This window comes from Mixophyes fleayi, chromosome 2 (assembly GCF_038048845.1).
Source record: "Mixophyes fleayi isolate aMixFle1 chromosome 2, aMixFle1.hap1, whole genome shotgun sequence".
Taxonomy (NCBI): Eukaryota; Metazoa; Chordata; class Amphibia; order Anura; family Limnodynastidae; genus Mixophyes; species Mixophyes fleayi.
The window spans coordinates 219,259,322-219,274,777 of NC_134403.1; the positions used below are offsets into that span (position 1 = coordinate 219,259,322).

General features: G+C 41.0%; 1 protein-coding gene across 1 annotated transcript; it reads left to right on the plus strand.

Moving 5' to 3' along the window:
• Positions 1 to 360: 360 nt before the first annotated feature.
• Positions 361 to 15,058, plus strand: TMEM35B (transmembrane protein 35B). Its single transcript, XM_075195493.1, has 3 exons — positions 361 to 545; positions 11,216 to 11,396; positions 14,664 to 15,058. The coding sequence occupies exons 1-3, from the start codon at positions 438 to 440 to the stop codon at positions 14,792 to 14,794; spliced, it is 420 nt and encodes a 139-aa protein (XP_075051594.1). The 5' UTR covers positions 361 to 437; the 3' UTR covers positions 14,795 to 15,058.
• The last annotated feature ends 398 nt before the right edge of the window (positions 15,059 to 15,456 follow it).

A 15,456-nucleotide genomic window follows, 5' to 3' on the forward strand; every position in this document is an offset into this window, starting at 1 on the left:
TCCAAAACCTTAAATCCGAACCAAAACCTTTCGGTAGGTGTTTTGCGAAACAAATCCGAACCCAAAACATCGCGAAAATCCGAATCCAAAACACAAAACACGAGACACCAAAAGTCGCCGGTGCACATCTCTAATATCAATATACTAATTTTTCTTTGCTGCAACAGAGTATCATAAATTTGATGCAGCATTTGTTGTATCTGAACATATAAAGCTGTTAGGTGCGTTCTGCCAGAAGGAGCCGGAGATATACCAATCCTTACAAGTGGAGGCTGAGGATTGATGCTGTTGGTTTCTGGAAAGATGAGAGGTCTGAGTAGTGGGAGGCTCGCTCGCCTTCTCTGTCCCCTCCTCCTATAATGCATTGCTCCGTTGAAATCCTGCAATTGTTGTTTTGAGACGTAGCCACTGAGCGGGAGGAAACGGACGGGGCAGCCATGGCTTTTGTATTCAGCGCTATCAGAGTCCTATTGGGGCTCTTTTTTGGCTTCAGCGGGGTGATCAAACTGACTGACCAAATATCAGCTGAAGTGTACCAGCACATGGTAAGTGCAGACCCATGTAACATGCGAATGCACAGGCACTTCGGCCATCTATATTGCAGGAAATCTCACTCCAGGGCATCAATGCGCTCTCTGACAGCTGAGGATACGTTACTGTACATATGTCTATATGCTAGTGTCATGTATGATCACCATAACTATATTAGTTTTTATCTCTGTGCACTTGATCTTAAATATTTAGCAATTGGGTCAATCGTTTAATTTAAGTGTAAGTGGGAAGGCCCGGATGCTAGTTGTTCTTCAGTTCAGTCATTTATAAATCATTTATTTCAGTTTTGCATATCATTTGTCTTCTAACTTCCCTTTGTAGTATTTGTCGACTATATAGCTATATTTATAAATGCACAATAGCCATTTTTTTCTATCCAAAGATCGCACTAGCTGCCATTATGTTGCTTTGCAATAAAAGTAAGTGGCCAGACAAACTTTTTAAACTTGTACCCTTTCACAACCAACATTTTTAGGCGCTTAAATGCGTTCCCGACCTTATAAACCGCACGCTCGGGAGTTGTAGCAGAGACAGGTAACGGATTTAATTGTCTAGCAAATCTATAAACTACGGAACCGGAACATTATTGGAGCGGACATAATCACAACGCCTCTTGCCGGCGGAGGGCTTGTCTGGAGGCTTCCAGCACTGGGGATGGCTCCATTGCCTGCCATATAGAGGGGAAGGTTTCATTATTTACAGTTGTTATATTACACTTTATTACTTCCTATCATTTTATTACTTCCTATCATTTTATATTTCTTACCGCAAACTATACTGGGGGAGGGGGACATTTAAATGTAATCTCCAGGAATCATTTCGATTTCTTTTCTGTTCAACTTGATTTCTGTTCCTGTTTATTTGGCAATGTGAGCCAGATACTAACTGCATTGCAGTGCATTCAGTAAAGTCTAAAGTCTGAAGATTATGAACTATTGCCCCACACAATCTGTTTCTGTACTAAATTCAGATTAGAAAAAATGAAACGGATGCTCACTAATGTTGAATTGAAAAGCAAAACTTGATAGCAACTTTGTGCAAAGTGCGTTGCTTTGTTGTTTTCTACAGTGTCCTGTAAACAATAGCATTCTGAAAAGTATTTCTGCATGTTTTAATATGAATGCAAGCTGCCATGTTGCTTGTTTGTTATTCAAAATTATGAATAGAACTGTGCCTGTAGGCTACAAAAATGATAAATACTTGCAGAACATTACCAAGTAAATGTTTGTATCTTTCTGGTAAGGACTTTTTCTTTCTATTCAAATGCCATATGGTAAGGTCCCATAGTCACCCTGAAGCTACTGAAAACATAGCTTTAATACTGTCTTTCCTTCCTTAAAGCACACCTGTCCCCTATGCACAATGGAGGCAGTTATTTTTTTAACCCATCAATTCACCAGGGGCCAGTAACAACACTAAGTCACGTAAGAGTTAATTATTAATGTGGCAGTGGTTGAATGATTGTTTTCAACGTACAAAATGGCTTTCAATGTGTTTACATCACAGGTGCGCTTAAAGCAAAAATATCTTTGTTTTCTTTTAGTAGTCCTCCAAAGATACACTAAGACCTAGTAAAAGGTGGTAGTGCAGGGCCACCCTTGCCCAGAGCTCTAAGGGCTGCTAAATTAAGCCGTTTCCCCTGGGATACCGCAAATTAATTTTGTTAGCCAAATGGCAGCGCAGACACACTTATTTTCACATAACATGAATGACTTACTAAATCATGTGTTAAATACGCCAAAGGCTAACCTTTGTCTACGTTTTTCATTTTTGACACATTTGTAGGAGCCATGTAGGTAAATGTATTTTTGAAAAAAACGGACCATGATACATTTACCCCATGGTTTTAGATTTTGGGTTCTGTTTATAGAGCTGCGATGTGCCAAAAGTGTAGAAAAAACAGCTGATCTATTTTACACAGGTTACTGCAGTTCCCATAGACATCTATGGTGACTGCGATCTATCCAAATTTAGCATGCCAGCCTCAAGATGGCATTCGCTTACCTTTTTCATGGGGTCCATCAAAATGTGCTTGCATGACCTTAGCTGCCCATGTGCAATTTTTCTAGTGGGTCACTTGCTCCTTTTGCCAGCAGCTTAAGGCTGCTGGTAAAAAAATCTACGCACTTAGGGGGTACTACATTTAGTAAAATTATAGTTGCTGCTGCCCACTAACCACCAAGAGTAAATAGACCCCTTCATTTCTAATTGGTCACTTGCCTGTAAGTGCCAGCAGACCAAGGACAGCTTAGTCCATTTTGGCTGAATTGGTGAATTTTCTCAAAAACCCCACACATTTTATTTAGAAGGATACCTAATTTAATTTAAACAATATCCCCATTCATTTTATAAAGATCAAAACTGAAAAATAAAATTCAGTGTTTGATTTTGTTAACACTATCCTCAGATAAAGGCCTGATATTTAACACCCATTTGTGACGGCAATATGTTTTTTTCGCTCTGTGATAAATCTGCCCCTATAATCTCTACCCTATCTTTATTCATTCAATTTGAAAGCTGCTGGTGGGCATATGATGCAGCAGAGGGGATGGGAATATACAGAAGACTACGAATGTCTGGCACCCTGAAGATACAGAAATGGCTAATAGATGATAGTTAGGTGCTAAATACATCCTGTCAATTACATTTTTAAATTGCTTCTTGGATTGTAATAAATGATTGTGGTTGCAGAAGCAAAACTTTTTTTAATGTCTCCACCGAAATACCACAGAAATGCCAGTTGCCAGTGGCTGCTGTGTTATTGGCAGCTCATATTGCTGCTGTCTAACAGTAGCCACCCATACTTTTCCTACTAGCAGCTACAATTGTGATTTTGCTACCTTATGTATTGTTCGCCACATTTCTTAGATTGTAAGATCATTGTATGTAAATTTGTGCTGCGCTGTCATAATATGTCAACGCTTTCTATATAAATATTAATAAATGATTAGTTAAGCTTAGGTAACTTGGCATAAGCAATGAATCTTCAACTTATTCTTCTGCACCCCTATATCATTAGTAACATATAGTTTCCTAGAGTGAGTCAAAGCATTTTCGGATAGTGTTGCACTCGTTCTTGGCCCTGAAGGGGTTAAAGGGTGTGTCCGCATAGGAACGACTTATACACTTTGCAGATTTAAAAGACCTGTAAATCTAAATGACAAATATTTGTTTGATATGGTTTGCCGGTTGCTCAGAGCCTGCCCATGCAGGTATTGTTAGCCAAAGATATTGAATTGGCCATCCAGAGCTATACGTATGGACATGTTTATTGTCATGTCACTGCCAGTTGGTGATTAGCTGTGTAATGCACAAGCACTACAGATCAGGAGCATACAGACAAGTTAGACAGAGCTATTGCAACTGTAAAGACTACAGGAACCTTTTTTCTTCTATTGTAGGATATTCCTGTCAGCTCACAGTACTGCTGGGAAATCTGTCCCAGGAAATTCAGAGAAGAGATGGGAATCTTCCAAGGGACATATATTATGAATTATTATAATAATGCATGTTGTTCAGGACCATAAATTGGTTAAAATCTGAACTTGATTGTGCAAAAGGGTAAATATCTGCAACTGGTTTTGACTAGACTTCATCGTCATACATACTTTAAATGTCTGAGGTTGATGACCTAGTTGATACAGGTTAGGCAACTGTAATTTTTAGAAGGGTTTATAGGTTTCTCACAAAATAGAGCCTAGAGAATAATTGTGTGTGTGTGTGTGTATATATACCAGCGCTGTATGGTAGTTCAAGTGGGGCAGGGACTGATGTGAAGGACTACATATTTGTAAATTTATACCACCTGCCCATCTTTATTGTTAAATATTCTCTAGCAGAGGGTGGCTCACAGTATCTGCACTCTACACACACCTGCTTCTAGTACAGGCCTGTCCAACCTGCGGCCCTCCAGGTGTTGTGAAACTGCAAGCCCCAGCATGCTTTGCTGGTAGACAACCAGTTGATAGCTGGAAGGGCATGCTGGGACTTGTAGTTTCACAACATCTGGAGGGCCGCAGGTTGGACAGGCCTGTTCTAGTACATCGTCATTTGTAGACATTGGTAGTGGATGGATATCTACATGGCGAATAGCAATTAGACACCATTATATTATGCAGATAATGCCACAGTGGGGTGGAGGAGTGTACATGTATGCACATGAATAAAAGATTTACTTTGTAGGTACAAATGAAAAAAACAAAAACTTAGGGGTATAACTTACAAAGATAACCCTTTTGTTTTTTTAAATAGTTTATTATAAATCCAAAGTCCATTAACTAGATTAATCATTTAGAGGTCTGAAATTTACATTTTGAAGAGATCATCCATGAATTTAATAAAGTGCATTTAGTACTAGCCTGTGGCAAAATAAAAAAACTGAAGATTTTCGCTAATTTATAAAACACTTCAAATTGGTAGTTCATAATTATGGCTTTTTCATCAAACTTTATTGAATAACCTTGTGCCTGGTTTGTATATCCTGTTTCAACAATAATTTATGTCTTGAATAAAAATTGAGCATGTTGTTGCAGAAGAACCTTACAAAATGTGAGGTAAAAGAAGTTTTTGCTTTGCTTGTAATGGAAGTTCCCTTGGGTGATAATTATAACTCTTAGGTAGCGTACATCTCCTTACATGTTCTGATAACAGGAACACTCTGCCACTTTTAATTTTCGAATACTTTTATGTAGCTGAATTTAATATTGGTCATATAATGTGTGTGTGTGTGTGTGTATATATATATATATATATATATATATATATATATATATATATATATATATATATATATATTAATATACACACATTATATGTCCAATATTAAATTCAGTTATTTAATTTAACAATTTCAAACGCCTAAATGAATAAAAAAAGACTGGTTAAAAAGAGGCAAGAGGGCCATACTCACCAGCCTAATTCTATAGAAAAAAAAGTTTGTTACATATAGTGCACCATATTGTATATATTAATATTTATATATATATATATATATATATATATATATATATATATATATATATATTTTTTTTTTTTATTATTATTATTAATTTATATATTGTATGGTCCAGACAGATTTCAGTGAGGAAAAGTGAAGGAATTTCACTTCTTTCTGCAATCTGTCTATAGCTTTATAACTACAACTTTGAGCATGTACTGATGTTGTGGAGCTTAGTATGATGAGAGTTGTACCTCCGTTGTTACCTACCCTAACGTTTGCGGAGCCATGTAATAAAGCAGGTTACCCACAATCTGAAAGTCTTGATCAGCTGTTTGCTTCTCTTTCAAATATTTTTGGCCAACAATAAACCATGACCACATAACCCTAAACTTCTTCAGTGTTTTCCCCAGAAAATGTTGCCAGTCAGGTGGCATTAAGAAGTAGCCAGGTGGGGATAAATGTAATATGTTGCAATAATATTGGAGGTTATTGCCCACACCTGCCAGGGCTGATCATACTGGTGGTCAGTGGTCTAACACATTCTTCTGGTTGTAGTGTTCACATAGTGCATGTTATAATAGGAGAAACAATGGTTTATTCTATTGTAGTAGTAAAAGCAGCCAGGTGGTGCACCCGGGAAATAGGTGCTGGGGAGAACACTGATTCTTGCTATATATTTTTTTCTCAATAAATGAGAAGTTATATAAGTGTTCCTGGATCATAAGAGCTTTCCCTATTAAGCTTTATAAAATGTTGACTGATAAAGGAACTTTTATTAGTATCTGCTAATATGGGTCTGATATCAGTCCCTCGCCAAGAATCATTAAATCTAGGTGATATACAATAATGTTCTGAAACAGATGGTGGATAAAAGATCATTCTTAAAACAGAACTTCATCTATATATTGTTGTTATTCATATGCACAATTACTAAGAGAGGTTGCAAGTCATTGATCATTTTCCTGCTGTCTTCCGGTGAAATTTTATATATCTGGTTGGCTGGAAAATGTAACCATGATTCAAGTAAGTTTAAAAATATGATGGTCTGTGCTCTCATATTTCTCAACTTTGACTTATTCACTTTGACAGACCTTTGGCCACCAGCCAGCTGAGCTCTCCAACTTTTCGCATTAAACTTATTGATATATTTAAAAAATGTATCCCTTATTGCTGAGGAATATCTTATACATTTAAATGCTCTTGTTCACCTTAGGGCAACAGAAAAAAATATGACAATCATTTACAAATTATCGTTGGGGCTTTTAAGCTTATGTTGTGTTTATGAAAAAGTGCAAGTGCAAATTGCATGTGAAAATGCATACAAACACAATGCATTTGTGAAGGCTTTTAATGTGTGGTTCACATGTGGTATATTCAAAATTAATATGTGCTGGGCACATTTGCATGGGTTTGAAAATGTTTCCAGAATCCAAGTAACACAGAGCTTTTTCCAATACCTCAATAGCACTTTCATTTCAATGGCGTTTTCAGTTCCCAAGCCCTCGTTCATCAATCTATTAATAAAACAAGTACCAGTGCTGTGCAGATCCATTCAGGTCAGTGTGGTTCACACATGTAGCACACAGCTCCAATGGAATGGATAATCCATGTAATGCATAGGGCAAACGCACCACTGGTTAAAGCACTCATGTTAACCCCTAGTGCGGCGGTTCCCAAACTGTGCGCTGCGGCTCCCTGCGCTGTTACTGGGGTGCCGCGGGCCAGACATAAAAAAAACAAAACACAGAAACTTACCAAACCGTCGGGCGCCGGGACCCAGCAGCCTCCTCTCTCCTGCAGCTGTCACTGAATATCGACTTCAGTAACAAGCTGCAGGAGGCTGCTGGGTCCCGGCGCCTGACGGATTGGTAAGTTTCTGTGTTTTGGTTTTTTTTATTGGCTGGCGCGGGGCAGAGTGAGAGGGATCGTGGCAGAGGAGGAGAGCAGAGGATGGTGACAGCGGGACAGAGGTTAGTGACAGCGGGACAGAGTAGGAGAGCAGAGGATGGTGACAGCGGGACAGAGGTTGGTGACAGCGGGACAGAGGAGGAGAGCAGAGGTTGGTGACAGCGGGACAGAGGAGGAGAGCAGAGGTTGGTGACAGCGGGACAGAGGAGGAGAGCAGAGGTTGGTGACAGCGGGACAGAGGTTGGTGACAGCGGGACAGAGGTTGGTGACAGGATGGGGACAGAGGAGGAGAGCAGAGGTTGGTGACAGCGGGACAGAGGAGGAGAGCAGAGGATGGTGACAGCGGGACAGAGGTTGGTGACGGCGGGACAGAGGAGGAGAGCAGAGGATGGTGACAGCGGGACAGAGGAGGATGGTGACAGTGGGACAGAGGAGGAGAGCAGAGGTTGGTGATTGAGGTTGGTGACAGCGGGACAGAGGTTGGTGACAGCGGGCCAGAGGTTGGGGACAGCGGGACAGAGGAGGAGAGCAGAGGTTGGTGACAGCGGGACAGAGGAGGAGAGCAGAGGATGGTGACAGCGGGGCAGAGGAGGGGGACAGAGAGCAGAGGATGGTGACAGCAGGGCAGAGGAGGGGAACAGAGAGCAGAGGTTGGTGACAGAGAATGGTGACAGCGGGACAGGAGGAGAGCAGAGGATGGTGACAGCGGGACAGAGGTTAGTGACAGCGGGACAGAGGAGGAGAGCAGAGGATGGTGACAGCGGGACAGAGGTTAGTGACAGCGGGACAGAGGAGGAGAGCAGAGGTTGGTGACAGCGGGACAGAGGAGGAGAGCAGAGGTTGGTGACAGCGGGACAGAGGTTGGTGACAGGATGGGGACAGAGGAGGAGAGCAGAGGTTGGTGACAGCGGAACAGAGGAGGAGAGCAGAGGATGGTGACAGCGGGACAGAGGAGGATGGTGACAGCGGGACAGAGGAGGATGGTGACAGCGGGACAGAGGAGGAGAGCAGAGGATGGTGACAGCGGGACAGAGGAGGATAGTGACAGTGGGACAGAGGAGGAAAGCAGAGGTTGGTGATTGAGGTTGGTGACAGCGGGACAGAGGTTGGTGACAGCGGGACAGAGGTTGGGGACAGCGGGACAGAGGAGGAGAGCAGAGGTTGGTGACAGCGGGACAGAGGAGGAGAGCAGAGGATGGTGACAGCGGGGCAGAGGAGGGGGACAGAGAGCAGAGGATGGTGACAGCAGGGCAAAGGAGGGGGACAGTGGCGCAGAGGAGGGGGACAGAGGGGCACAGCGGGGCAGTGGAGGTGGACACAGCGTGAGAGGGGCAGTGGAGGTGGACACAGCGTGAGAGGGCAGAGGAGGGGACAGCGTGTGAGAGGGCAGAGGAGGGGGACATTGTGAGAGAGGGCAGAGGAGGGGGGACAGCGTGACAGCAGAGGAGGGGGGACAGCATGACAGAGCAGAGGAGGGGGGACAGCGTGTCTGGATGCAGAGGGGGCAATGTGTCTGGATGCAGAGGGGGCAGAGTGCCTGAGGGCAGAGTGTCTAGATGCAGAGGGGGCATTTTTGCATACAACTAAATAAGTATTTCTGTCCTGACCTAAATACTTATTACAATTTTTTGACCCAACTACTTCTAAAACAGGACTGCTCAATAATTATTTTGGAGGGGTGCCTTGAAAAAATTTGTAGACTCTAAGGGTGCTGCGAACTGCAAAAGTTTGGGAACCACTGCCCTAGTGGATATGTACACAATGAGCTCCCATAGACATTAATGGACTTTTTCAAGTGAAATGTATCGTGCATCATCCAATAAACTTCCACAACAAGTGTTTACTTGCTTTGCACTTACTTTAAAATTGTAAGTCAGGTACAGTTTTGGGACAATGCTCCATTATGTAATTTCCCAGCTAGGCAGACCTTCTGTTTGACATATAGGGGTAGTTCATTCTTCTGAATATGAATATGCCAGGGACTTGCTAAAGTATAAATGATAAAATAAATTGCTTTTGATATGGACATTTCTTATTTAAAACTATTGATCTACCCATGTGACCTGAATTCAGTATGGACGGACATAAAACAGGACATAATCAACAGTAGGGCACCTGACTATGACAAATGGTCAGCTGATATGTCGTCAAAGCTAAATTAACTCCTTTTATCCTTTTGCCCTCAATGAGTTACAGTAGTTCATCTTTTATATTTTAACGCCTGATTGTGTTATAACCACGACACTAGTCATTATGTAATTATGTTAACTTCTGAAGCACTAAATCTTGATAAGTCTCTATGATTTCAATGAAACCTATACTAAGCATGTCAACACTAGACTTGCTATAGCAAGCTGAAGTACTAGAGGCAGACCAGGTTGCTGAAGTACCGGAGGCAGACCAGGATGCTGAAGTACCAGAGGTAGACCAGGATGCTGAAGTACCGGAGGCAGACCAGGATGCTGAAGTACCAGAGGTAGACCAGGATGCTGAAGTACCGGAGGTAGACCAGGATGCTGAAGTACCGGAGGCAGACCAGGATGCTGAAGTACCAGAGGCAGACCAGGATGCTGAAGTACCGGAGGCAGACCAGGATGCTGAAGTACCGGAGGCAGACCAGGATGCTGAAGTACTAGAGGCAGACCAGGTTGCTGAAGTACCAGAGGCAGACCAGGATGCTGAAGTACCAGAGGCAGACCAGGATGCTGAAGTACCGGAGGCAGACCAGGTTGCTGAAGTACCGGAGGCAGACCAGGTTGCTCATGTACTTGAGCCATGCTGCATGCAGCAAAATGCAACACATTTATCGATTGTTCACAAATTTGAGAACAATATTTCTAACAAACAATAAATGCCATCTTGTAATTGATTAGGTGAAAAGGTGTCAAGAGGTTATAAAATGTAATCTTTCATAACCGTAGGTTTGATCATGGACAAAGACCTTTGAACTGTTGGAATATGTGAAACCCAAGTATTGACATATTGTTGTAACATTTTGGCAAGATGGTTCTTTAGAACGAAATTTGTATGCTGCACAATGGCTAATGATTGTGGTGTTAAGGCGCAGAGACAATGAGCCAGTAAAGTAAAATGTGGATCCATATCACATTAAATCTTTTGAGGAACTTGTCCCGGCTGATTCCGTACTATGTATCAATTCTCAATGGTTTTGCTTTGACCTGTGACAAGCACACCATATCAGTCTGCCATTGGTGGCAAAAAGTGGACCAAAAAATTTGATGCAAAGAAAACGCCTGTGTTTAGGATATTTTGTTTATATATTTTTTTCAACTATCAGTGTTAATAACATTCAGGTTTTAAGAACACGTGTTAAACACCTGATTTCATGGCCCATGTGTACATTATATAGCACTGAGTAATATATTGGCGTGGTATAAATAAAAGATAATATATAAGATAAGGGAAATGTGTGCTATATTCATGGTGTGGTGAGAGCAGCTTGAACATTAACCATCCCTAGACTAAGAGACCTTAGTGCACACTGAAACTTTTTGGTACAACATTATAACAATGAATGCCCATGGTTTCTCAAGAAATAGTAAATGTCAGTGTTTACTAAGGGTAATTGTATTCTAGGGATATATTATTGTTGTTTTATATAGTGCCACTATTTTATGTGTAGCTGTACAGAGAATATTTAATAATTCACATCAGCCCCTGTCCATTGTGAGACCTAAATAAATCTCACCATGCATAGAATGCAGCTCAAAACATACAAGTACATTAGAAAAAGTTATTTGTCTACAATGAAAACTTAAAATTATTACTAATCCTGCTTCTCTCTTCCAAATACAGAAATCCCAGTTTGTGCAGTTTGCTGATGTCTTCCCTCTTAAAGACTTTGGTTTCAAGCCTGATCCTGACCAATACCTGCAGGCAGTAGGATGGGTGGAGTTGGTGGCTGGAATACTGCTGGCTGTGGGTCCTCTGCTTCTGCAAGAGATTAGTAACTTTGTGCTGTGTATTATCATGATCGGTAAGAATGGTCTCATTCATCATCTTCATGTTTCCTTCAGTTTTGTGTTGACATAAAGAAAACATTTCTAATGCTGATGTATTAAATTGAGACTCTCGCCTATATGGTAGGTTCTCTTCGTCAGCTAAAGGCCAAGCCAGCCCTAGTGCTGATGGTCCTGGCAAAATATGGGGGACAAAAAACGAGGGTCCCCTGGTGGCACTATAGCAGGGAAACCCTCAGCATGTGGTTCCCTTACTATAGAAACAAGCTGCACTAAAGAGGTTGCACGGGGCTGAATTCACGAAGGGTAGTGGGCTGCGAATAAAACAACAAAGTAGACCCTCATAGAATTATCCAGCTATGTACTGTTTAGCACAGGGGAATTTCCCACATCTCTGATGTGGTGGGTGTGGGTTAATAATTGTAAATAAAGAGTTAAATCAGCATATTGTCGGTGACTCACTACAGATCCCTGCATGCCATGGCTGTCAGGAACCACAAGTGCTAGTACCATGGAACCCAGGGCCCGCTGGGACCTGTAGTGAACCAGAGAACTAAAACTACAACATCCATTTTAAAAAATACTTTAATTGACATAAAAACCTCCCCTAGAACAGCCTCTTTATTCCCACACCTAGGGCTGGCTCCTCTGGTATCCTGATTTAAAAAAAAAAAACAATAGACACCGCTAGACTAGCCCCATTAGGAGATCCCATTGCGAATGAATGCCTATGCAGTGATATTTTATAACTAAGGGATTTCCTATGTTCTATTTATAGCCCCCGGTTATAAATATAACTACATAGGCACTCATCGCAATGGGAGCTCTTAACGCAGCTAGTATAGCTCTTTGTAGTATTGTTTTTTTTTTATTTTACAAAGACTTGTATTTTTGCACAAACATGCCAATGGTGCCAGTCTGGTTTGGCTTATGAGAGGGAGCATTATACTTTTGTAGAAAATCTATGTATTTATTTGTTAGGCTTACAGCCTGCAGCGTATGATACGTGTCCAACTCTACATAAGATCCAAAATATTTAGTGCTGGTAGTTGACAGTTAATTTTTCGAAACAAGGTTATAAGGCTTTGTATACACTGGTGGTTCATGATATTGTGGCGCATTGGTGTGTGCAGCCAAATCACATAAAGATAAAGAAATTCCTATTGATAATGAGCCAACAACTCACTTGACTGTTCATAGCAAACACAGAACAGACTGTAAAATAATGCATAGTTGTTTCATATTAAACGCAAATTCTTTTGTCTCCCTTAATGTCCCGTGTTCCTTAGAGAAGAATGATTTTTCAGTGAGCCCTGCTATGCTTTCCATGCACTAGAATGTAGTTCAGCTGACCTCGGGCAGATGAGAAGCACTCATTTTTGCCTACCCTGAAAAATATTTTCAAGCTTGGCAGTTTTATATAGAGTGCACTAGGTCACAAAGAAGGTATTGCATTTATTTTTATTTCAAAACTAAATTAGGCTCCTTAATCTGCAGTGTGTCTCCCCTTCTGTTGCAAGCCCCATGTGTGACACCAGCAAAAGGCACCATCCTAGAGGTTTTCAAATAGGAACCAGAGACTAGTACTAAATGCGAAAAACCTGGCTCAGTGGAATATGATACTTCAATAGGGAAGATGAGTGAATCAGTATCTGCAGCTGAATAGACCTGTGGGGGTCTCAATACACAACCAGAGAAAAAACCTGTTTTCTGTTTGGGGTTTTTCTCCAGAGACTAGTACTACTTGATTCTCTTTCCAAACTATTGTAGCTGTTTTGCTTACTATTTTACTGTGCATGTTAACTCAGTGGTTGCTAGATGGATTTACATGGCATACACATAGTCTATCTCCACAAAGGTTGATTAACAGCACAGTATCCAGAACACTGGTTATATAAAGGGGGGAGCCTGGAGCAGTGTGTGAGCTCTGACCTGAATAATATATATTGCATATTGTGCAAAACATTCTTGTCATCTGTATTATATTTTATATATAATTTTGTTTTCAACACACCAGGGGGAGCCAGCTGACAGTGCAGTAATCTGCAGAGCGTTGCTCATCTGCCAGTCATCCAGCTGCAGCAATCTGTCTCTCGTTGGTGATCATCTTTACTGGCCCCATTTAACATTACGTGTCTCCACCGGAAGCTATAGTTATGGATGAGGTAGTGAAAGGAGGCTGACTAAGAGAGGAGATTGAATGGCTTGCAAGCATTTAAATCTTTTCTACTTAGCCTTGCAGTTCAGACCGTGTCCCCTAATTTAGAAATTGACAAGCATGTGTACGTTTAAGAATAACTCCACTCAAAACTGAAGATTCAGTTTTGGGTGGTATACAAAGTTAAACAATAAAACTATATATTACTTACCTGTGGTCCTTCATTGCTGCTTGTTTTACCGATGCCTGTAAGAGTCCAACAATGTTCTTCTCACTCTGGTGAGAAGGCTTTTCCTCAGACAACTTGCTGTTAATGCCCCTTCTCCATGAACTTCCAGTGCACATGACGACACTGCCTGTTTGAAACAGGCAAGTGACAGAAATGGTCAGGAGAGCACTGCTGTACTGTTACAGACATTACTTTCCTCCGGTACGTAAATAGTAGGTATTCTTGCTTAACTTGATGAACTCCACTCAACACCAAATTTTCTGTTTTGGATGGAGTTATTCTTAAAATTTTATTTAAATATTAGTTAACTCTGTAAACAAAACATAGACTTAAAGGACATTTCCGCTTTTAAAAATGTTCTTTTAAATGGAATTGCACATCGCCTGCATGGTGGGGTACGCTCCTCTGTGTTGAGAAGGATTCCTGAAGAAACGGGCCTTCGCAAAGGGAGACCTGATGTGTGCAGCAGGTTGGACTATTGAGCCTGCTCCTTAGTGTGTCAGGTTGCCGCTTTATTTCCCAAAAATAATGATATTTGAAAACGCCACGTCACTTTCACATCTCCCTTAGCAAAATGGAACAGTTTTACGTGTGGCCCTACAGTGCTCTCCTCTCCTGCCGGTTAAGGGGATGAGGAATTAATTGTCATTCTAAAAACTGGAAACGTCCTTTATTAAACATTTATAGGTACAATGTGGTACTTGGTTATAAATATTCATACACAGTTTAAGGGATACTTGTAAATAATGGTCAATTACATGCCTGTGGATTTTGTTTTCTGGATGTGTACCCCATGCTAACTGCTCTGCTTTCCTTACTGTATTGACTTCTGCCATAATCTACATACTTTTTTTTGCCTCTAATCTGACCTCACTCCCTATTGTTTGTCCCCTTAAGGTGCAATCTACACCCTTTTAGTACTGCAGGAACCAGTCGCCATGTGTGCACCAGCTACTATCTCTCTGGGACTTCTCTTGTTGCTTAACATTCGTGGGCGAGGCAAAAGATCCAAATCGAAGCCTGAGTGAGAAGAATTGGATGTCTTATTGACTAGCACTGGACCAATCACTTTCATAGTGTAAATATCTGTTACACTGTGGGGACTTTTAAGAAGCATTGTGAACCTGGTATATGTCAACTTTAAGCATCTCCCTAATCGGCAAGTCCAATATCTCTCAGGTTCTTACAATGAGAATAAAAAAAATGTTTGTTATACCCGTTAAACTCAGGGACGGGTGGTAATTATCTGACCACAGAGAATCATCTGTTTTCCAGTAATAAAGCCATTTTTTTCAAGAAAGACTCGTTTACATTGTATCTCTTGCTTACTTTTATTTGTTTTCAACATTTCCATGCAATATATTTTTATATTCATTAAGAGCAGTCGAGGGTCAAAATAAAGATACTGTTAAGTAAAAAACCTATTCTACGTCATCAAAATGTAATTTAAATGTCATTTAGCGAAGTTCATTTCATAGTATGTACAATAAAAATGAATTGCATATCAGACAATGGTAATATGACCAAGTTGTTTAAAATATGCCTAATCGCTGGTGTATGATTGTCCTTTGATTTCCGCAGCCTGTTTATGCAAACCCGTAGAGTCGAGGCAGTGGCTCATGCAAGATATAGTTGTTGTGAGTAGGTTCGGCTTTACATTGTTTTTTAGTAGAGAATAAAATTGGTATCT

Bases quoted from the DNA above. Each gene is read 5' to 3' on its own strand.
- TMEM35B (XM_075195493.1), top strand. From the start codon at position 438: ATGGCTTTTGTATTCAGCGCTATCAGAGTCCTATTGGGGCTCTTTTTT. The intron at 546-11,215 runs GTAAGTGCAGAC...TTCCAAATACAG, and splicing joins CTGAAGTGTACCAGCACATG to AAATCCCAGTTTGTGCAGTT. The intron at 11,397-14,663 runs GTAAGAATGGTC...TGTCCCCTTAAG, and splicing joins GCTGTGTATTATCATGATCG to GTGCAATCTACACCCTTTTA.